The 24,146-nt window shown below is 38.3% G+C and overlaps 1 protein-coding gene and 1 long non-coding RNA gene across 3 annotated transcripts in view; both read left to right on the forward strand.

Annotated features, from left to right (window-relative positions):
• Positions 1-1,976: 1,976 nt before the first annotated feature.
• LOC137020861 (uncharacterized) lies at positions 1,977-15,249 on the forward strand. 2 transcript variants are annotated; one of them, XR_010895239.1, is made up of 3 exons: positions 1,977-2,184; positions 8,106-8,279; positions 14,524-15,249. It is a non-coding gene; the product is annotated as an uncharacterized lncRNA (long non-coding RNA). The 2 variants fall into 2 exon arrangements; XR_010895238.1 differs by lacking the exon at positions 14,524-15,249 and adding an exon at positions 9,788-10,364.
• Positions 15,250-16,372: 1,123 nt separating this feature from the next.
• The window catches only part of prkg1a (protein kinase cGMP-dependent 1a), a 98,094-nt gene continuing 90,320 nt past the window's right edge, over positions 16,373-24,146 (forward strand). The window contains exon 1 of the mRNA XM_067386982.1: positions 16,373-17,255. Within this exon, the coding sequence (XP_067243083.1) occupies positions 17,002-17,255 (254 nt within the window). The 5' untranslated portion in view covers positions 16,373-17,001. The remainder of the gene's footprint in view (positions 17,256-24,146) is intronic.

The following is a 24,146-nucleotide window of genomic DNA, read 5'->3' on the forward strand; positions in this document are numbered from 1 at the left end:
TGCTGTTCCACTACAAAGAACTGTGAACTTTCACTTTACCTGTAACACATTTCTACAAAAATAAATGTAATATATAAATACAAATATATTTCTACAGTGCTGTAGCTTCTGCTGTTTAGGGTTGTGACGTTCCTCCATGTTCAACAGTGCTTCCAAATTTGAGATTGTGATTCCTATTTCAATAGAATTGCAGGCCATTTGCCAAATTAGCAGACATTACAAACATCCCCTGTCAGATATTAATGGAATATACATGCATGTCTGACAGATTTTGATAACTCAATGGATCATTTTGCATGTGATGCAAATGAATGTTCAGAAGTTGTGAAGAGTTTGACAGTTTCACTGAGAATCAACTCATCAGTTTTGATCAACAAGCCATTTGCATTCAGTTATTGTGCTAATTGTAATATAGACAATTGTGCTCTTTTACACCCATGTCATTTGCTTAAATCAATAAGAAATTCAAATCTGTTGTGAAACTAATTGTTCAGAGATCTGAACTTATTGTTTTGAGACTGTAAGATCTCAGAAACTTGAGGGTTAATATAAGTTTGCACCAAACTTTTAAAGTTTTTGAATTTTATGAAAATTCCTTCAGTTCGCCCTTCAGATCATGTGTTTTCTCAGTAGCGATGAGATAACTGTGACCAGACGTTGAAAGTGATTGTTGCATGCACTACAACTTGTTTTACAAGTTTATGTTTTTTTTTGTTTTTGTTTTTTTTTCTGAGTGTGATATCACGTGGGTTGTGTGTGTGTGTGTGTGTGTGTGTGTGTGTAGGAGTGAAGTGGGAGCTGAATCCAGCCCTTATGGCCTTGTGTGTTTCCCTGGCTGAATGACATTCTGTATTGTCCTGGCTCTTTTTCATCAGCCTGTTCTCCAATCTGGAACCCAGTAGATTCTCACCACCTCCTGAGATTTCATGAAGTAGTCCATAACTTCAGTTATTTTACATTCTTTTACAATTACGTGGTACATGGCTTAAAAATTATTTTCAGTGATGAACCAGAACAAAGTTTGTGGACACATTGCGGATAGTGTTGATTTGTCGATATTGTTTTACTTTAGAAGTTAAGACAAAATTGTCAAGTCAAGTCATCTTTATTTTTATAGCACTTTAGTACAGATTGCTCAAAGCAGCTTTACAGTGATAATCTGGAAAATAACGATTCAATGATGCAAACAGAGTTCAATTCTTCTGTAAAACAGCTTTAAAAAGAAGTGTCATTGTTCAGCTGAAGTCAGTTCAGTGTTGATTCAGTTCCATTAAAGATCATCAATTATTAAATTAGTTCAATTCATCTATAAAGCAGCTCTGCAGAAAAAACGTAATGTCATCATCCACCTCAGTTCACTTCTCATCTGATAGTGTCAGTTCAGTCAGATCAATAATATTGTTGAATATTAAGCGTCCCCAACTAAGCTAGCCAGAGGCGACAGTGGCAAAACCCAAACTCCATTAGTGACAGAATGGAGAAAAAAACTTGGGAGAAATCAAGCTCAGTCAGGGGGCCAGGCCTCCTCTGGCCAACAAACAAACATGGTGTGATTATACGCTACATTACAAGTCAGAAAACAATTTGTGGATTGCTATCATTCAAAATATTTCATCCAGTTCCTTCTGCTTGAAGATCGAATTCATCACGCCGGTTTGGAGATGAACCAGGCTGTGTGGTTCTCATGGTCTTTGCTGATTCGGCCGATGGCTGTCATATCGACGAGGCTTCACAGGGGATTGTCTAGTTGACATGGTCTCTGCTGACATTCAAGGTTGCGTTGTGGTTGTGTCCAGGGACAGGTTCACCATCTGATCTGGATATGAACCGGATCCAGCTGACTACGGTAATCTCGGAAAAAGGATGACTCAGACAGACTAATATTAGTGTATGCCATTCTTCTTACGATGTAACAAGTACAAGTAAGTGTTCCCGGTTCCGGCTGACTCACTTTATGCAGCCTATCAATCCTTTAGCGGATTTGAATTTATATAAATGTAATAGTGTGTTATGTGTATGCTAGGTTAAAGATATGTGTTTTTAAGGTTTAAAATGACAGAGTTTGTCTGCCTCCTGAACAACGCTAAGAAGATTGTTCCAAAGTTTGGACGCTAAAGAGAAAAAGGATCTACCACTTGCAGTCAGTTTTGATTGTGGTACTCCTGAAGTTTTCTCATAAAAGTGGTGAGATGCTCAACTAAACCTTCTAATGCAAATTTGAATATTTATATAATAATAAACTGGTCCTGAGTGTTGATTGAAAGAAGTTTAAAAATTACAGTAATATTGTGAAATATTGTTAAAAAATAACTTTTCTATTTTTATATATTTAAAAATTTTAAGAACGATTTCTGAAGGATCGTGTGACAATATATTCAAATAGAAAACAGCTATTTTGAATTGTAATAAAATTTCACAGTATTACTGATTTACTGTATTTCTGATTAAATAAATGCAGCTTTTTAAAATGGTAAAATTTGAGTCGAATATAGATTGATCAGTCACATGACTGGCAGCTGAACTCCACTGAGATGAATGAGGATGCTAACGGATATTTCTTTCTCTCTGTATATATTAAAGGCACAATATGTATTTTTTCGCCACTAGGGGTCACTAAATTCTTCAAAACAGTAACAAAGGCATAGATTGATGACGCAGTGTTTGAGCGTGGAATCATGGAACTTGTCATCATGCTGATGAATCTAATAATGTTTATGGGGAAATAATGTTTATGGCAAGTTAATGCATGTTTTTTAACATGACTGTGGTATGAAGCAGGGCATGGCTGAGAGACGGATATAAGTGCCACACGTGACTCCCAGGAGATATAAAGGAATGAGGACAATTTCATTCTACCTGCAAATGCTAAAATGCAACTCATACAGGTCAGTTTATTTGACAAATTAAAATTGTGAGGTAAGGCAGCATTGTTTCACTTGGTCTCACATTACACTATCATACTAAACTGCATTTGAGTGTGTTGAAATTTGTAATGTTATTCTATGTATTATTTTGTTGGCTGTATGAGACTAACAGTAAGCTAGATCATCATGTCGAGCTATATAAAATTGATTAGTCTTATCTAGCCTTCAACTGCTTACCTGTCTCATAACGTGCATGAGTGGTGTCTCTGTCAATTCGAAGTTTGACGCAAGGCTCTTGTCATCTCGGAAACACCACGCCATATTGATCCTCGTTTTATTTCTCCTTTTGTCTCAAAGTTTGCTTGCCATGGTTCATATTGTTTGAATGAAACAACAAAAGCATGCCGCTAGACGTTACACAGCTGTCCGCATCTGTTGCCATGGTTACTAAGCAGTACAAGGAAACCAGGGATAACGCAGATATTACGTCATTGACAGGCGACAAGTGACAAGGGAGGGATGGGCACTATTTAAAATTGACTATTTGAATTTCTCTGAATTTACAAATTCTTGGAAACATTTAGGATAATATAAGTACACAATTGAATGAAATATATAACGCTGTGCAAGTGGTCTTGGGATATTTTAATATAAAAATCTTACATATTGTGCCTTTAATTGGATGCTTAAAAGTATGTGGAAAGTGTTGGAAACTGTTGGATAACAGTCATTATTGTTGCATTTCTATTTAGTTACTATAGGATAGTGGTACCAAATTATACACTTAAAGAAATAGAGCTTGAGTGACCGAATGGAATTCAAGCGTAGTTCAGGCAGACCACTGATTACTCAATTACTCCACATACTCCAATCAACAACCGTATTTAAGCCCATTCAAATGCATGCCCTTCAGTCTGTTTAACAGACATTTGCACCCACCTCCACCCCTCTACTTTTTATTTTATTTTTTATACAAAGAGCAGGAGAAATAACAAGCGAGTGTCTCAGAGCCAGCAAAAGCTATGAAAAGAGTGACTGTTTATCTCACAGAGTAAGACGCAGCCTGCAGAAATGACATGCATGGTTGTTGTTCTGACTGGAACTACCTACTGTAGCCAAAGCACAATAAAGTCAGATAGCCATTTCCAAAGCCCATATTTACAAAATAAAGATTCTGGGAATCAATACTCTGGTCTCATGAGACCAAATCAATCATTTTGGACCGAACAGCATCCAAAATGTTATGGTGTTGCTAGAGGAGGAGTACAGTGAGAAGTGCCTGGTTCCCACAGTAAAGTTCAGTGGTAGTAAAGCTCTTATATAGGGATGTATGAGTGCTGAAGGTGTGAGGGAGTTGTGCTTTATCAATGCTGTCATGAATTCCCACACCACTGTGTAATTTAATACACAAACTTGAAAAAGAAGATGTTACCCTTTCCTCATTCCCTGCATTGTTGGGCGGTTTTTCAACATGACAATGAGGATATGCATTCTCCCAAGGTGAAAAACCTTATATGGACATGTATTGCACTCAATCTTAACACTCTTGAGCATCTGTGGGGGATTCTGTAGAGACGAGTTGAACAACAATCCCTATTAAAGATCAGGGCATTTAAGGAGCTCATCATCCAGGAGTTAAACAGGACAGATGTGACAATTTGTCATGAACTTGTACACTCTGTGCCAAAAAGGGTCAAAGCAGTATATTCAAAATTATGGAGGGCATACTAAGTGCTAGAATATTATACATATGTTGAATTAAATCTAGGGTGTACTCATTTCTGCAATCCTGGCTAATTGGCTAATTTACTTATTTTATGGCTATTAATGACATATATTTCTCAGTTTTTATTATGTATATGTTTAATACATTTTAGTTTTGCCATCTTTCCATGAATTGTATTAGTGATCATAAAGAAAATACATATTTTGTATTTGTTCAGAGGGGGTGTACTCATTTATGCTGTGTTCATATCTTAAACTGTCTGGCAGCTGAGCCCCTTGAAGCCTTTCGCCAAATACAAGAATTGTCAATAAATGTATTATTCCTAAAAGTGGTCCTGAATGAACTAGTGTATTCGCTTGAGAGTGTGTGAGTATATAGTGAATACTGCAAGCAGTGTGTGAGAGAGATGGTGCGGTGGGAGATTTACACTGTGCTCTATTTTGGGGCAGCTGGGAAAACAGTGAAGTGTTTTGGTCAAGGAATAGCTCATGAGTGTATGCCAAGGGCTTCTCTGGTCACCCTGTTCCTCTCCCATTGTTTCATGGAATGCTGGGATACGTGTGGCCTAATGTGGGGCAGTTCAATCATGCACAAAAATCTGAAGCAACGCCTTCCGATAGCTATTTCCCTAAAATGTGAGTTCTGGGTGTGCAGTACATTCCATTTGTGGCCATCTTTAAACACAAGGAGGACTACTTTATGTGAAGGCTCTTACACAAGCATGTGCAGACCGAGATGAGACCCAGACTCTCAGGAGGAGCTTGGCGCTTTTTGTTTTGTCTGCAGATATCTTTGCACATTAAATCACGCTTTTATTTTGGTCTTCTGTCCTAGGGCAATGTTTACTCTTGTGTCTGACTCGCTCATCTAGTGTTCTTGTTTCTCATTGTGAACGGCCACACTGTCTGCTACAGCGGGGAACAGTAAGAGGACCGTTAAACTCAAAATATGAAAGTCTCCCTTTATGTGTTTCTCATCTGATTTTAGCTTCTGTCTTCCTTTTCATTCAGTAATAACTCAAGCCGTGTGTTTTTATGTGCTTTCCGATTGTTGCTTTTCAGATTGTATGATGTGACCACAGTGGCATCTTGCGTTAAAGCCAAGGCAAACTACACTATTGTTACGCTTGGTAGTGTAACGGATAAAAGCTGTGCGTGTAATCCTCACTCCCCTGATCTCAAGAGGCGCTCTAGCGACTGCAGTGTTTAGCCTTCTTGTTAGAGTGGGCAGTTCGAACAGGAGGGGGTACAGTAGCAAGCTAACACGAAGAACACCAGAATTCAGTCAAAGGCCCTATTTACTCTAGTGCATTTTCGTCTTAAAATGCCTGTCGTTTACACTACTCTGACTTCTTCGATCCTCGAAAACAGAGACTTTCTAAAATGCTGCAGACACCATTTTAGTTTGAAAGCACCGCGGTTGCGTTTCAGGACCAAACGGAGACTTTTGAAAATAATGGTGTGGCCGCCCTCATTACACTACTGGAACACGACAATAACAGATCAGAGCTGCGTTTCCCCAAAAACATCGTAAACCTAAATTGAACATAGAGACAGTTGGTGGCTACGCAATCAACTTAGGCTTACAATGCTTTTAAGAAATGCAGCCCAGAGCCGTCTCTCTCAGCAGCTCTGTAACATACTAGCCACAACGACCGTGTAAACAATAACATGTATCTGCATGCTTTGCTCATGTTGTGGTCCATTTTAGTAGCCATTGTGCAATTAAACTGCATTTTTTTTTAACACTGCAGCTACCTACACACATGAGGCAACTGTTTACACATGTATGTGCATGCCCAGTGTGCATGAACGGTCATGTGGCATGCATTTTTGGACATGTAATGGAGATAGTTTCTAAAAACGCAGTGGAAACGCCAGTATACACGAGGATAATTTTCATTTTAAAATGCCACTAGTGTAAACAGGGCCTAAATTGTCATTATGCCAACATCAGAAATGTGTAGGAGAATTTATACACAATGGAACTAAAATGGCGACAGGTAAATCCAATCATTAACGAGTAACCAAGGAAACTGACAAGGAAAAAGAACATATACAGGAAACCAAACACATGAACAAAAACACAATAAAACTAAACATAACTCTGACAGCTACATCAAATGTATTTTGTCAGAATTTGCGATTATTCATCTTAGTTAAGACATTTACTGTTCTGACATTCTAAAATACATGCAAAATTGAAATGATCCTGGGAAAATGCAGTAGGGTGCGTTCACACTTGTAATGTTTGGTTCGATTAAAACGAACCCTGGTGCGATTGCTCGGTTAATGTGGTTCATTTGAGCATGTGTGAACGCGGCCATCCGAACCCTGGTGCGCACCAAACAAGCTTACCGAGACCGCTGAAAAGATGGGTCTCGGTCCGCTTCCAAACGAACTCTGGTGCGGTTCGAATGATATGAACGCAACACGGACCAAAGACATGTAAACGAACCAAAAACAGGAAGACGAGACCCTAAAATCGACAGATTCCTCACGCATGTCGGTTTTTCTCGTCATAGACGCGAATTTGCCCATGACAGGCATCAGACGCGCGTCTCCACGGAGCAGATCATTTGTGTGTATGACTGATGGATTCCCGCCGCTGTTTTGACTACTTTACACATTTTATAAGCTCTTCCCAAGTTTCTAGCTGGCCAAAATACCATCACATGCAGGCTACGCACCGCTACACACACACAACCAGCGCATTTACCTCAGCACACAGCATTGTTTTGGATGTTCGGTAAGTTCCGTCTCAAAATAGGCAACACGTCATAAAATTCGACCAATCACGTTGTGAATGTATCCCTATGCCTGAAGGTTCGGTATCTTTTGGTTCGGTGATAAAATTGCCAATCTGAATGCGTTTTTTTTCTTCTTCTTTGGTCCGGACCAAATGAACCAAACGAACCGAACTACAAGTGTGAACGCACCCTAAGTCTAAGGGGAAATTGCACTGGAATAAATGTTGAATACTAGAAAAATGTGACGTAACGAAGAATTGTATACATGGAGCAAAATCCACTCACAGGACTTATGGTCGCAGACTACTCATTCTTCAGAGCAAACTTGAGGTAATTTTTATTTGCTAGATCATAATGTAAAAGGAATGCTAAATAACAAGATATATATACTCTTATGCAACTTTTTTAGGTTATTAGCTAAAAAAATGTGGTTCATGTAAGCAAATATGGTATATTATTATTAATTATTATTAACTGTTGCAGGAGCAGCCTGTGACCCAAAATATCTGACACTATCAGAAATTTGTTGCAGGCTAAGATTCATCATATTAATGCAATTATTCGCCGTCGGCGAGCATGGCTCACTAAAGAGGGCTGATTCTTCCCCTACGATGAAAGAAACACTCTAGGATCCTTCACATTGATGAGGCCTCTTCTCTTGATATGTCATGAAATGCCTTCCGTAAATTAACTTTGTACGAGATTAACTGATCCTGCACAAGATATCTTTGTAATAAATTTTCCTTCTTCATGTGCCCCAATGCAGCTCTTACTGTTGCTGTGCTGATGCTTCTCTAAACGAACCCTGATTGAAAATCTCTTACTGTTGGGAATCACACTAAGAGTCAAATCGCTTGATTGCGCCCGTGTCTTGTTACGCAACACGACACTGCTGAGAGAGAACGGAAGGCAAATGAACTGCACATTTGTTTCAATACAGGTAAGTATAATGTCCAGCTCTATCTAGCAATTAATATTCAATATTTCACATATTCAATATTTCAATATTTGTAATTAACAGGAAAAGGGTACATTTATTACATTTTGCAGTAAATATAACCCATGCTTGTCCATGTCACACTGCTAGGGTGTTCTGGGTAATTGCTTACTGGTCGAAGTCAATAGGGTTCATCCACAACAAGTCTATTCCAATCTCTAGGATATTACTTGAGTACCTTCTTCAATGCAAGTTATAGAGATTTTAACACTCATTAAAATAGATAGTTCACCCAAAAATGAAAATTCTGTCATTATTTACTCACCCTCAAGTTGTTCCAAACCGGTATGAATTTCTTTCTTCTGCTGAGCTCGAAAGAAGATATTTTGAAGAAAGAAATTCATACAGGTTTGGAACAACTTGAGGGTCAGTGAAAGATGACAGAATTTTAATTTTTGGGTGAAATAACCCTTTAATGGCTAGGCGAATATTGTTAGAAAAGTAATTGCACACCTCAACAAGCTGCATAATTTGAGGCATCATTCATGTCTGTAGCACAAATGATGTTTTACAAGTTACTATACGTGTCTAGTACAACTAATGAGGGTTTCACAGTGTTCCTATAAGGCTGAATGGAAAATGTATGCAAATGTTTGTGTATTAATTTATCTGTGTTTATTGCTCTATCAATCAAATTGCATTGCGCATTGCATTATCTACAGGATAACATTGAGATTGACATGTTTTCATGGACCTCATTGCATATTAGACACCAGAGGAACCACAAAATGAACTGTTCTTATTGTCAGGTACATTTTAGTTTGCATCACTTTAAGATTTGGCCCTTTACTTGATTTTTAGTGGGCGTAGTCCTTCTGCCCTGCATTGGACATTGCATTGGATGTTATTGCAAAGTTCTGCCAGCAGGGTCTCCATTGAGTGTTTGTTCCATAGACTGTGGTTTGTTCCATTTAGTTCATTATGGTGTCCTGCAGTGTGTCATGCCACACTTCATCCAGAACTTTTATTTTATAATTCTTTTAATGATCATGCATGCAGTTTGGGACCTCATATTAATTGAGAGATCTTACCATTCAAATTAACTGCAAAACAGCTAAAAGGACATTGAAAATTGTGAAATATACAATTTATCGGTGTCTGTTATTCTACAGAAAATTGTTTTTGTTTTTTTTATTTCATCAATATATAACTTGCTTGGCTCTGAAACAACTTTCTTTTTCAGTGACTGTCACCAAGCAATAGTGGATAAAATCAAGTCCCATCCTACTTTTTTTTTTTCTTGTTGAATATCCTGATTACACCTAAATACATTTATTTTATTTATGTATTTATTTTTGTCATCGATTAATAAATCAACAAACTGGTCAAATTAATCCACTAATTTCAGTACCTTAACATTTTATACTTCTGTCATGGTTTTCTTTTCTCCATCATTTCTTTAATCTCTTCCTTCCTAGTCATCTGTGTTTTTCCCTCTCTGTTTCTCTCAGCATGTTCAACAGGTGTTGACCGTTTGGAATGTGTTACTGGAAGCGGCAGTAGATCTTGAGTCTGTACTAGATGAAACTCAGCAGTGGTCAGAGGTCAGAGGGCCCTCCTGAGCACTAAAACACCTGAGGCACAGCTCTTCTGTCAGAGACGTGGACCAGAGTGCATTTACTCAGGGTCAGCATTGCAGTGAACAGCAGGGCAGTAGGACTCAATTCCATTTGAAAGACCATTTCCTTTGCATGTCATAACAGAGCTATACTGGGCATTTTGGAACTGTTTGGAAATAGGTTTGTTGTCTTGTTTCTATGTCATGTGAGCTTGATTTTCAGAGATGACCTTGTTTGTGAGTCAAAGTTTAAGCCTTGTTTTAACAGGGCATTGATTTATGGAAGCCCCTGTAGCAGTCTACATCTATCTTTAGGAAGCTGGACATTTACGAGGACAATTCTGTTTGAAGGAATCAGTTTTTTTTTGGTGGGACAGCTGACCACAGCTGACCTACTGCCCTCATACTTGCTCTTCATAACACCACAGTGTCATGCCTGACATACCTGCCTGAGGTCTGCATAGACACATATTTACTTAGCTATTTAAATGAATACATACCATTGACTTGTAATGATTTTAAATAAAGATAATTATAATGATTAAACTTATCTATCTATATATAAAACTTTATATATATATATATATATATATATATATATATATATATACACACACAAAAAATAAATACTGATGCAAGCATTTCCAAAAAAACATGCTGGTACAAGTCGAGTCCAGCTGAAATATACCCAAGAGCCCTATCAGTTGAGAACTCACACTGTGGAGGGACACTGTTCAGAACATAAACGCTTAAGAAAATAACATCTGATTCCTAAACTTGAACTTGCCTACTCTAGGAATATATGGAGGAAAAAAAAAAAAAACACTGCTAACCTCAGGCTTTACATTGATTTACTGCAGATAATAATACCACAAAAAATAAGGAGAATCAGCAATGTTTGTGCTACCTCACAATGAAAGACCATACATAATCTACAGCAGCCCTAAACGGACAAAAACTCTACAGAGCGCGTTTCATCACTATGTTGTTCTTCTTCTAATCTAAATCGTTCGTATCTTTTTAGAGGCAGCTTGCATTGTCACTACGTTGAATATGCATGATGAAGAAGTAGTAGTAGTAGTTGTCTGGTTTATTAGAAGCAGAGACCGTTCTTTGTTAGAAGTAAGAAAAAACCTCATTGCTTGACTGGCTACTCTCTGCTGTCTCATACGACGGCATCTTTGTCTTGTGCCGGCCAGACGACCACCGTAGCTTCTCTATTTTGCTTTGGAAGGGAGTGGTGAGCTGCCGTTGGTTGCAGTTCACAACCTCACCACTAGATGCTGCTAAATTTTACACACTGCACCTTTAAAGGACACCATTACAGCTTTTGTACCATTTGGACTTTAAAAAAAAATGTGAAAAACGTGAAAAATTCACTCAATTCTTCTTCGATGACTGTTTAGACACTGTTTAGACACTTCCCTGAGTTTGCAAAAACAACCAAAAATCATGTTTACTGTGTAAGTCTGTGGGGCAATTTCCCTGGAGTGAATGTTGAACACTTGAAAGAGACATGATGTAACTATCCTTAACTGTTTACATGAACCAAAATCCACTTACAGGACTTATGCTGGTAATGCATAACCAGTGGATACGTTTATCTGCTTTTTAAGTGCTAAAAGGATAGCTTTACAGTTCAAATAACAAATTTTTACAGAAGAATTAACATAGCACATTAACAAAAAAACAGGCTACACGTTTTTGCTCTGTTGCGACTTCCATTGCAAGTGCATTAAAGTAAACCCAATTTTTGTTTGTTTTAACAAACTATAACATATAGTATACTATCACATATGAAAATATGTGTATTTGGTGTGCTGTCCAAGGAGAGGGCTCCGAGCTCAGAATGTGGCCTGAACATAGAGCTCTCCCCCCATCCCTGGCTGGGATAGGAATAATCGAGAGTGAGGCATATTATAATAATAAAGCATTTTATTAGCATTTTAGCCTATTGGCATATTATCACAGACATTTGAGTTCAACCAAGCCAAATGCTCTAAACATTTGAAAATGAGGTCAATGCATGGGTACAGTAGCATAAGTAATTATCTAGAGAGTGTTTCCTTTAATCTACAAAAAGGAGAAGAATTTGTGATAAAACCAGACCTTATTCTGGTGCCTGTGCAGGGAGTCCTCAACTAATTATGAAGACTTTCTTAACTTCCACATGTTTTTCCGCCCCTGAAAAATACACAGCAGCTTATGTTCTCTGACAGCTTCCCTGTCTCTGTCTGTTAACTAGACATCTGCCTGCTGACCTTTCTCCAACGATTCCTTTCCCACTTGAGTGATAGACACACACATACATACATACATACAGACACACACACACACACACACACACACACACACACACATTCATCCTAAACACCGGAGCACCCACGCACAGGAAGGGGCAGCGATGTAGACAGATTTTCTGTTTTTCCACTGCAGCTACAATTAGATCAGGTTATCTGAGGAAGGGTTGTGACTGTGGTCTTGCTATGCTGCTCTGTCGCTGAGGTAGGGGGATCTGTTTGCTGTCTTTACATTCCTGCCAGGAAGAGGTCCCACCGCTGCGTTATAGTACACAGCAGCACCATTTAAGGTCTGTTATGCTCCACTCACACACATAAGTACACACACCATCACTCTGCACCACATACTTCATACAAATGGCAATGTTACCACAGCCACATGGTACACTATCTATCTATCTATCTATCTATCTATCTATCTATCTATCTATCTATCTATCTATCTATCTATCTATCTATCTATCTATCTATCTATCTATCTATCTATCTATCTATCTATAACTAAACTGGAGTTTTGAAGGATCTGAGGAGTCTAGCGAGAAGACATTGGGATTTAACCAGGCCTGAGATGAGAAAGGAGCACCAGCATAGACTGGCTACCATCAGAGAAGCTTTTTGCTGAACTCTTGAGGAACAGTTCAGGAATAAATGGCCATATTTGACACAGGGAGAGAACTCCAAAGCTGAGACCCAGATGCGGGCAGTCTGGGAGAGGAAAGCTGACAGTCTGACATAGCAGAAGATCTTTTGGCCTACATGTTGATGGCCATGATAACACTGTCTGAGAGTAAATGAATCAGATAGTGAGTGAGCGATTCAAAGATCTGGTTGTTCACAATAAATACGGTGTACAAACTGTTCCCTAAAAGGCCAAAAAATAAAAGTGCGGGAATAGCTTGACAGACCTAATAAAAGTGATCTAAACAGCCCTTTTAAATGGAAGAGCATGAAAACATTACTGAGTTCTTGGAGAGGGAAGAGATGAGCCTTTTATTTAATCCATTGGATGGTGTCTAATAAGATGTTTCTACAAGACACCCGAGAAAGTGAAAATACCTTTGAGAACGGTGCGTTAAAACACTCCTCTAAAAATATAACATGCCTAACCCGAGGGGAGACAACAGCGTGAGAAACAGAGAGAATAAGCCAACACAGAGAGAGAAAGAGAGATGAAAGCAGGAGTCAGTTCAGTTTGTATCAACCTGAATCTCGTCATTTAAAGAATGTGAGCACAGGCCGTGTGAAGTGACAGTCGATAAAATATAAGCAGACAGAGAGACAGTAATTAGCGTGAGCTCGACTCTCTCTCTCTCTCTCGTGGGCTCTGAGCCGACTTCTACGTTGTGACATTTCTCAAGCCTTGTTTTGTAATAATGCATCTGGAAACTGCTGAGAAGGGCATCCCCGCCTCTAAGCTCAGTTTAGAAACAGAAATGTTTACATATTTATATCAACAAAGAAAAACTTTGATATGACAGTCAAAATCAAACTGTTATTACATTCTCTGAAGAAAATGTGAGTATTGCTTTAGTGCCTTCTTGATGCTGGAGTGTTTGCTAATCCATTGCCATGGTGTTCTGAATGGTTTCCAAGGGGTTTCTAGGGTAGTTGCTAGGCTGTTGACCAAGGTTTCATAGCTACATTCACACAGTTAGTGTCAGGAAGTGAAAATTTACTAACAGCTAGGACAAATTGGAAGCAGACAGGAATGCATTGGTCTGTATGGACAGATAACTGAAGTCAATCCTCTTTTAGTCTATCTATCTATCTATCTATCTATCTATCTATCTATCTATCTATCTATCTATCTATCTATCTATCTATCTATCTATCTATCTATCTATCTATCTGTCTGCCTGTCAATATCTGTCTGTCTGTCCGTCCATCCGTTCATCCATCCATCCATTCATCCATCCATCCATCCATCCATCCATCCATCCATCCATCCATCCATCCATCCATCCATCCATCCGTTCATCCATCCATCCGTTCATCCATCCATCCATCCATCCATCCATCCATCCATCCGTTCATCCATCCATCCATCCATCCATCCATCCATCCATCCATCCATCCATCCATCCATCCATCCACTGTGATTTTGCCAAGTAAGTTGATCCTGGAACAACATTCCTGTCCAAAAATGTTGTCCTACCCTATCCCTACCCCTAAACCTAACCCTACTCATAAGTTATCCCTAAAATCAGAGGGAAATGATAGGTGAATAACACTGATGTAGAAGCACCTGACCCTGGTTGTAAGTCTAAACTTGACATGAACTTTAAACTTGACCCTCAAATCAGATTGGTTGATTGTAATGTTGTTCCAGGATCAACAAAGATGCTGATCCAGGAACACGTTGTACTTGGTGAAATCACGTTCACCCTATCCATCCATCCAGACTTGACTAAGCTGCATGAATCTAGGTATCATTCATGTCTGTAGCACATATGTACAGTATGAACAATAATAATAATGTTGCATGACTTAGCAAACACCACCAATAATAAATGATCTCTGAACCCTTGATCAAGTCTGCCGTATTGACCATATCTCCTTACTGATTTCCTGTATCCCAGATTTCAGAGCATAGCTGCAGAACTGATCAATGACTGACAGAACGTCCTCTGGTCCTGGAGCTCAGAGACATCCGATTGGGTTTCACTTAGAGAGTAGGAGAGAGAGAGACTGTATAACAGGAATGGGATGAGTAATGTCTGCGCCAGCACCACCCACCAGCCCCACCCAAGCCTGTAATCCAATCAGTCCCTCAGGTGCACAGCAGTCCTGTGCTAATCACTGTGTCATCATTCGCACAGCAGGACAGCCAGAGAATTAGCTCCTATCACATCTCTGTGATCACACCAAAGACAACGGATTTTGAATCCTGCTCACTTGATAATGATAAAATAACAGGCTATAAAAACAATAAGCCAATTTAGGCTATGATTTACATGGGTTTTTCCATGGATAAATAGTAAAACACTATTAACAAAGGTAAAGCAACACACAGCTTTGTACAAAATGTAGAGTCTGAACTGTTTGTTTTATAATAGGGGTGTTCTGTGCTGTTTGGTTATGATTAAAATAAATATTATTAAACTACGTTTTCTGTGCATTGGGTGCCTTTCAAAGAAAAACAATAGATTTTTAGTCTCTCTTTTCTCTTGTTCTCTCTCTATCCCTGCATCTGAATTACAGCCCCTCTTTCATGAATGTGAAGAGGGATGTTGCTTTCATATCATGACTGGATGGTCATGAATGCACAATAGTCTACTGTATGTCCCTCAGAGTGGTCAGAAAGAAATAATGCAGCTATTGCCATAATACCAAATATATAGTATAACACTCTAAAAATTGCTGGGTTAAAAAAACCCAAGCTGGGTAAAATATGGACAAACCCAGCAGGTTGGGTTAAAGGGCACCTATTATGCCCTCTTTCACATGATGTAATATAAGTCTCTGGTCTGGTCAAGTTTCAGCTTAAAATGCCCCACAAATTTGCCCCTATTTGGGGGTGAGCAAAAACATGCCTTTTACTATATTAATATATTGCTGGCTAAAAAAATAAATCCAAAATTGGCTGAAATTACGTCACCCATTCATCAGGATGGGGATGAAGAACCGCATTGATTTTTGGGGGTTCCGGAGCCAAAATTGTTTTATCATTGTTTGAGCGTGTGGATAAAACACATTAAAACACAAACACATGTTTATTTATTTTTTAATATTAGGCCTATATTATATAGTCTGGGTATAATTATGTAGTTTATCTCAACCAATGTGATATCAGTCTTAAAACACTGCGGATAGTTAAAATACATTTTTTAAATTAAGATGTATTTTTACTGTTATTTATTGTGTCCTGGTTCAGTTTGTTGCAGCCATGATTCACTTCATAAATATAAAATATAGCCTACCTAAATATAATTCCCATTTACATAGGCTTACATTTTAACAATAGCCTATAATTCATCCCCTGGCTGAAAATGTTTTGCCATGCTATTCATTTCAAAACCCCCTTTATTTCGTATGTGTGTTGATAAGACTAACTTATTCTGTAACATTTCTATTATTTGGCTTTTAAAGTGGGCGTGGCTAACTTCTCGCCCCGCCCTCAGTCAAATCCTTGGTACAATCCAAATCAGTTCACTCATCGGTTCTGGGTCCATTCCGAATCGAGCTTGTTCGAAACAGACCTTTCGTTTCTCGGTTCAGTGAGTCGATAACTGCACGGACCGATTCAACTCTAACGAGAGAGATTGTTCAACCGATTCATTCAAGAGTTCCAAAACATGTTTAACCGATTGATAAGATCCGACTCTTCCGAAGAATGATTCATTCACAAATCGGACACGGCAAGCTGGCATATCGATCAGTGCGCGTCTACGGGTACAGTTCACAATATTGTTTCCCTCTATTGGGACTCCAGTGTAAGTGCATTTATTCAGCCTCTGTGCTTTAAAATGTCAGTATAATCGCAGTTTATGTAGAATATACAGTTTCAGATGCGGCTTCTCATCCCCCCACTTTATTCCAAAGTGAAACTCCGCCTATGGTGAAGACCCCGTGGATGAGGAGACAGTCTGTACCCGGTATGGTTTGTGTTTTTGGACGGGGATGTTTGTGACACAAGTAACCGTCAACGGGACCGACGCCGACTCCCGTTTCCAACTGTAAACACGTGGATAGATCAGCTGTTTTACACTGGAGCTTCACAACCAGAGCTTGTCTGGGCGCGTGATACAGTTTGAGAGCGCGCCTGGTTGATTTCAAGGGGATTAAAGTTTTTTTTTACTACCTCAGAATGAGTGACCTGGAGGAAGACTTTGCAAAGATTTTAATGCTGAAGGAGGAGAGGATACGAGATCTGGAAAGGCGCTTGGTGGAGCGTGAAGACGAAATCCACGAGCTGAAGAGAAAGCTGCACAAATGTCAGTCCGTTTTACCGAGCGCGCAGATCGGACCGCGGACGCACCGCGCGCAGGGAATATCAGCCGAACCGCAAACGCACCAGGATTTATCAAACCAAAGCTTTAGGAGAGTTGCCAAATCTGACAGGTGAGATTATTTCACACGTGTTTATCATATGCAACTAATGCTTGGTGGTGGTTTTGCATGTCTTGGGTAATGACTTTTAATAGTTAACACTTTGTTGGCATTATTTGATTTGATTCCATCGGTGCATCATTAAGAGTATTTGAGTTTGAGGATTCAGGACATGAATGAAAAAAACTCATGATGACAGAGCATCTTTGTGAAGCTTCAGAGAGCGGAGGAGGTGGGGGAGATAGAGTGTATCATTGATCTAAACCATCATCATCATCAGATCCCAGAGGGCTCTGAGCACAGGAAGCTTCGTGCATTATCGGCTTTTAGGGTTTGAACGTGTAGCGCCCAAGAGCCTGTCTGAGGATATTTAATACGCCATTAGAAAGTGCTTTGTTTGACCATATGCTTCCCCTCCCATCAGCCCTATCCATCTGATTCTTTGAGCATCTTTTTTTAAGATTTGTCTCAACTTACTTTCTAAGGATGGCAAAATATTATTCAGAAGTTTAGGACTTGTGCTTTTGGTTTTTCATTATTTTATTTTTATAAATTAAAATATTTTAAATTAAAGGATTAGTTCACCCCAAGATTTACTCACCCTCAAGCCATCATAGGTGTATATGACTTCCTTCTTTCCGATGAACACAATCTGAGTTATATTAATAAATATCCTTACGTGTCTAGCTTTATAATGGCAGTGAACGGGACCAACGAGTATGAGCTGAAGAAAGTGCATCCATTCATCATAAACGTATTCCACACGGCTCTGGTGGGTTAATGCCTTCTAAAGCGAAGCGATTTGTGTAAGAAAAATATCCATACTTAAGTTATAAAGTAAAATAACTAGCTTCCGCCAGACCACCTTCCATATTGAACTTACGAAAAAAAAAAGCGTAACTGACGTCAGTTTTGCTTTTTTCATAAGTTGAATACAGAAGGTGTTAGGATGTAAGCATTTTGAACTGCGAGAGGCGTTACACTTTCTTCGTAAGTTGAATACCGAAGGCGGTCTGGCGGAAGCTAGATATTTTACTTTATAACTTGTTAAAATATGAACATTTTTCATACACAAACGCATCCCTTCACTTCAGAAGGCCTTTATTAAGTATGTTTATGATGGATGGATGCACTTTCTTGAGCTTCAAACTTGTTGGTCCCATTCACTGCCATTATAAAGTTTGGACGCATCAGGATATTTATTAATATAACTCTGATTTTGTTCATCAGAAAGAAATAAGAATTCATAGGATGGCTTGAGGGTGAGTTTAATCTTGTGGTAATCTTCATTTTTAAGTGAACTAATCCTTTAAAACTAAATTTGATTATATATATATATTTTTTTTTTTTTTTTTTTGCTAACTCTTGAGTGCATCTGTATTTGCATAAATTATCCAGTGAATTTGCATGAGTCAAATCCCACCCCAGATTTGGAAATCCTTATGCTTTCCAATTTACAAATACAGGTGCTGGTCTTATAATTAGAATATCATCAAAAAGTTGATTTATTTCACTAATTCCATTCAAAAAGTGAAACTTGCATATTATATCCATTCATTACACACAGAATATATTTCAAATGTTTATTTCTTTTAATTTTGATGATTATAACTGACAACTAAGGCAAATCCCAAATTCAGTATCTCAGAAAATTAGAATATTACTTAAGACCAACACAAAAAAAGGATTTTTAGAAATCTTGGCCAATTGAAAAGTATGAACATGAAAAGTATGAGCATGTACAGCACTCAATACTTAGTTGAGGCTCCTTTTGCCTGAATTACTGCAGCAATGCGGCGTGGCATGGAGTCGATCAGTCTGTGGCACTGCTCAGGTGTTATGAGAGCCCAGGTTGCTCTGATAGTGGCCTTCAGCTCTTCTGCATTGTTGGGTCTGGCATATCGCATCTTCCTCTTCACAATACGGTTATGGTCAGGCAAGTTTGCTGGCCAATTAAGAACAGGGATACCATGGTCCTTAAACCAGATACTGGTAGCTTTGGCACTGTGTGCACTGTGCAGGTGCCAAATCCTGTTGGAAAATGAAATCTGCATTTAAAGTTGGTCAGCAGCAGGGAGCATGAAGCGCTCTAAAACTTCCTGGTATACAGCTGCGTTGACCTTGGACCTCAGAAAACACAGTGGACCAACACCAGCAGATGACATGGCACCCCAAACCATCACTGACTTTGCACTAACTTTACAATGGACCTCAAGCAACGTGGATTGTGTGCCTCTCCTCTCTTCCTCCAGACTCTGGGATCCTGATTTCCAAAGGAAATGCAAAATTTACTTTAATCAGAGAACATAACTTTGGACCACTCAGCAGCAGTCCAGTCCTTTTTGTCTTTAGACGCTTCTGACGCTGTCTGTTGTTCAAGAGTGGCTTGACACAAGGAGTGTGACAGCTGAAACCTATGTCTTGTATATGTCTGTGCGTAGTGGTTCTTGAAGCACTGACTCCAGCTGCAGTCCACTCTTTGTGAATCTCCCCCACATTTTTGAATGGGTTTTGTTTCACAATCCTCTCCAGGGTGCGGTTATCCCTATTGCTTGTACACTTTTTTCTACCACATCTTTTCCTTCCCTTCGCCTCTCTATTAATGTGCTTGGACACAGAGCTCTTTGAACAGCCAGCCTCTTTTGCAATGACCTTTTGTGTCTTGCCCTCCTTGTGCAAGGTGTCAATGGTCGTCTTTTGGACAACTGTCAAGTCAGCAGTCTTCCCCATAATTGTGTATCCTACAGAACTAGACTGAGAGACCATTTAAAGGCTTTTGCAGGTGTTTTGAGCTAATTAGCTGATTAGAGTGTGGCACCAGGTGTCTTCATTATTAATATCAATATTAAACTTTTTCACAATATTCTAATTTTCTGAGATACTGAATTTAGGATTTTCCTTAGTTGTCAGTTATAATCATCAAAATTAAAAGAAATAAACATTTGAAATATATCAGTCTGTGTGTAATGAATGAATATAATATACAAGTTTCACTTTTTGAATGGAATTGGTGAAATAAATCAACTTTTTGATGATATTCTAATTATATGACCAGCACCTGTACTTTGGGCTGAAGCTCAAAAGACCCTTCGGAAAACATCAGCATCACCTGGCATTTGATTTGCACACAGCAATGCCCACAAGAGGGCAGAAGCTCTTCTGTTGTTGTTTTCCCCTTTCATTTAAGGGCCATCACATCACCAGTAACTTATATAATAACTAATAACAAACCTAATAGTTTTATAACTGCATTTTTGGTATGCTCACCCTTAGAGAACAGTATGTGCATTTATGTGTTTGTGACCATGTGAAGTTAGTATGGAGACAGATGCGCTGGTTTAATCACTCCTACCTTAATGATTTCATTATGGAAGAAGCAGAGGGATAAAAGCTGTTTGCTTAATGAGCATTGAGACCATATGCTGATAAACAAACTTTGCCTTACGATGCTTCATCTGACCCTCAGTTTTCACTAATGATAAAAATTAAAATACTACTTTTATCACTTTGTTAGTGATGGAGAAGTGCTCTATTACAGTTCCTTATGATCACAATCCAAATTACTCTGTTATCAATATATGAAAAACAGCATAACAATTTATAATTAACAGTTACAGTTAATTGCACTTCTCTGAATTTAAATTATGCTTAACATGTACTTTCATTAGTTTACATGCATCCAAGGTCAAAAAACACTTTAATTTTCTCATAACACATCACCTAATTTCTCAAAGAGTCTGTAAACGGTTTGTTTGAAGATTCAGTCTCTCTAAACCCCACCTTTTCCCCAGTCTGTTGTGATTGGTCTTTTTCTTACAGTGTGTGTCGGAAACGACACGCCTATTACCATATCTGAATTTCAGCTCTGGGAGTTTCCTCAGCACTTGATACACAGTGATATGAATAAGAAAGGTGCTGTGGATTTTTCCATATCGATTCCATTGCGAGTCCTCGTTCTTTTGACGTGCATGCAAAGTGGATTTGCAGCACTGAAAACATTATCTTCTCGTCATGAACAACACGAGCCAAACTCTTACAGTCTCAGCTACAGCTAAAGTGTTTGAGGGCAGGTCAAAGTAAACCTTTTTTTGCGGGCAGCCAATGAAGACCATAGGCTGGAATTATGCAAATTTGTTACATTGTATGTAACAGGAAGTAGGACTGAAATTACTGACGACTCAGTTTGGCAGTTCAGAATCGATTCTTTCTTTTAGGAGACAATAATTCTGTCATGCACTTCTATCTTTAAAACTTTGCCAACCTTTTACATTCACAAACCGCTATATTAAACTCTGCATGAAAGGTAATATTTTAAGGTAGTATGTTCTGAAATGGTCATTAATATCTTTATATCAACTTTATATCAACATACACACACACACACACACACACACACACACACACACACACACACACACACACACACACACACACACACACACACACACACACACACACACACACACACACACACACACACACACACACACTCAAACACATATAGGGTTGGGGAGTAACGAAATACATGTAACTTAATTAAAAATTTAAAATACAAAATTTGAGTAACTGTATTACATTAAAGTTACATTATAAATGGGTGATAATCAAGTTACAGTTACATCCAAAAAGTATTTTAGATTACCAAAGTGATTACTTTGAATTTTAATGTCATTTATTTCATTTAAACATTAATGTAAACTGTGACGGGCAATTAATGTAAACAGCAATTGGTGATTCTCCCACTCTGACAGTCTGCAAAAGCATCCTAAGTTTCATAGCCTTGCAGAATATGCAACATTTTAATTTAATAAAATAAGAGGGATCATGAAAAATTGCATGTTATTATTTTAGTACTGTCCTGAATAAGCTATTTTACATAACAGATGTTTACTCCACAAGGCAAAATGACTAAATTTATAAAAATTGCATACCCTTGAATCTTAACTGTCCTGTCATTACCTGGATGATCCACGACTGTTTTCATGTTTTGCAATAGTTGTTTGTGAGTCCATGTAATTGTAAGGTAATTGTGACTTTTTATCTCACAATTCTGATTCTTTTCTTGCAATTCTGACTTTTTACTGGAAAATTGCATTTATATCTTACAATTCTGACTTCTTTCTTTGCAATTCAGACTTTTTTACCTCAAATTTGAGTTTATATCTCAGAATTCTGACTATATAACTCGCAATTGCAATTTTATATCATGCAATTCGGAGAAAAAAAGTCAGAATTGTGAGATAAAAATTCACAATTACCTTTTTTTGTGTTAAAAACTTATTAGTATTCCAAAGTTTTCTAAAGTATTTAGATTAAATTTCAAAACTTGGGTAATCTAACGAAATACGTTTTACATTTTAAAGCATGCATTTTGTAATCTGTAGTGAAATACATTTTAAATGTAACCTACCCAGCCCTATATGTTTAGTTCAGTACATTTGCTTTACAGTAAACTTAAGGAGTAGTCAAGACTTTGTCTCCTCAAGATTTGTGCTGGAATTATCATTAAAAGCGAGATCTTAGTGTCATCTAAAAAAAAAGAAGAAGAGCTAGTGCACTTTTAAGGGTCCCAAAGCGACAAAATGGTGGCAGATGTGAGTCTGTGGCAGAAAAGAGCAGCCACACTAGTCATGTTACAACAGATCCTCTTTCCATCGATCCACAAAGGAAGAACCCTGCAGGAAGAGTTTATTAAGGTGAAATTTAAAGCCTGTTTTTCTGGGAGAGGTCCTTTCAAGGGCAGTGACAGTGAGAAAGAGATGAAGGGACAAAAACGAGCAGCAGAAAGAAAGGAATCTTGCATTCATCATTTGTTATTTTCAGATGTTGTTTAGATGAATTGTTCTTTGTGTGTTATTTTTGACTACAATAACTATTCAAAGAATGGTAGACATCTGGGTGCTGTTGTGGGCCTTTGAGATCTTTTGACAAACGGTTTCAATTTCAGATACCAAAGATGAGGGTTTGTTTCACTCATATTCGCCTGCTAACACTGCCTTTGTGTCTCTTTAAGTTCTATCCTCAGCATTTTTTAATGTACTCTGAGTCTACAGGCCCAGAAAATTCATCCAGACCAGATTATATGGCCAACGGGGCTTAGATATACTCTGCTGTTTCGTTCATTTACAGATACAATTTCTCTTCTACTGGGCTGTGAAGTTTAACTCCTCTGTTTGTCCTACTTGTCACTCTAAGCATCATTTGCCATCACATCACTTCATTGTTCCTGTGTGTCTTTCATAGTCTGACACCAGAGGGCGCCTTATGTCCTTTTATAAACTCAATCAAACATTATGCATTTCTACTAGCTCTCCAAAGTGGAGGGAAGCTAAGCTATTTAAGCGATTTCATTAATTATGAATAGAGGTGACCGGGGCTAGTTGTCCTACAGTTTATTCCAGTGAATATTTCTCAGGAAGGCACTGTCTCTTTAGACACATACTAGAATTTTGGCAATTGATCATTTCCAGCGATATTTTCCGAATTTCAGAATGTAATCACATTATTTGGGGTAAGTTGTCACAATAGATTTAACAGCCTAGCAGGGGTGCAAATTCCAGCTCCACAGCAGTTTAGCTTCAACCCTAATTAAACACAGCTGATCTAGCTAATCAAGTCAAGTTTTTGTAAATAGTAGGGCTATTCGTCTCAGGTGATAACCAACAATAGAAATTGGTATCAATACATTCTGTTAAATGAAAACATAAAACACGTGACAACTTGAGACTCAGATCTACCTTTATAGATATAAGTATAGTTGACTTTTGCATTAATGTCTGCTGGAATGTTTTTATTGAATTCACTTGTTCAACCAACAGTTATAGCAAATATTATGAAATTTTATAAAAATAATATTATAATTTGGAACTTTAGTTTGGAATTTCTATGACTTCCTTGTGCTCA

Source organism: Chanodichthys erythropterus, chromosome 5 (genome assembly GCF_024489055.1).
Source record: "Chanodichthys erythropterus isolate Z2021 chromosome 5, ASM2448905v1, whole genome shotgun sequence".
Taxonomy (NCBI): Eukaryota; Metazoa; Chordata; class Actinopteri; order Cypriniformes; family Xenocyprididae; genus Chanodichthys; species Chanodichthys erythropterus.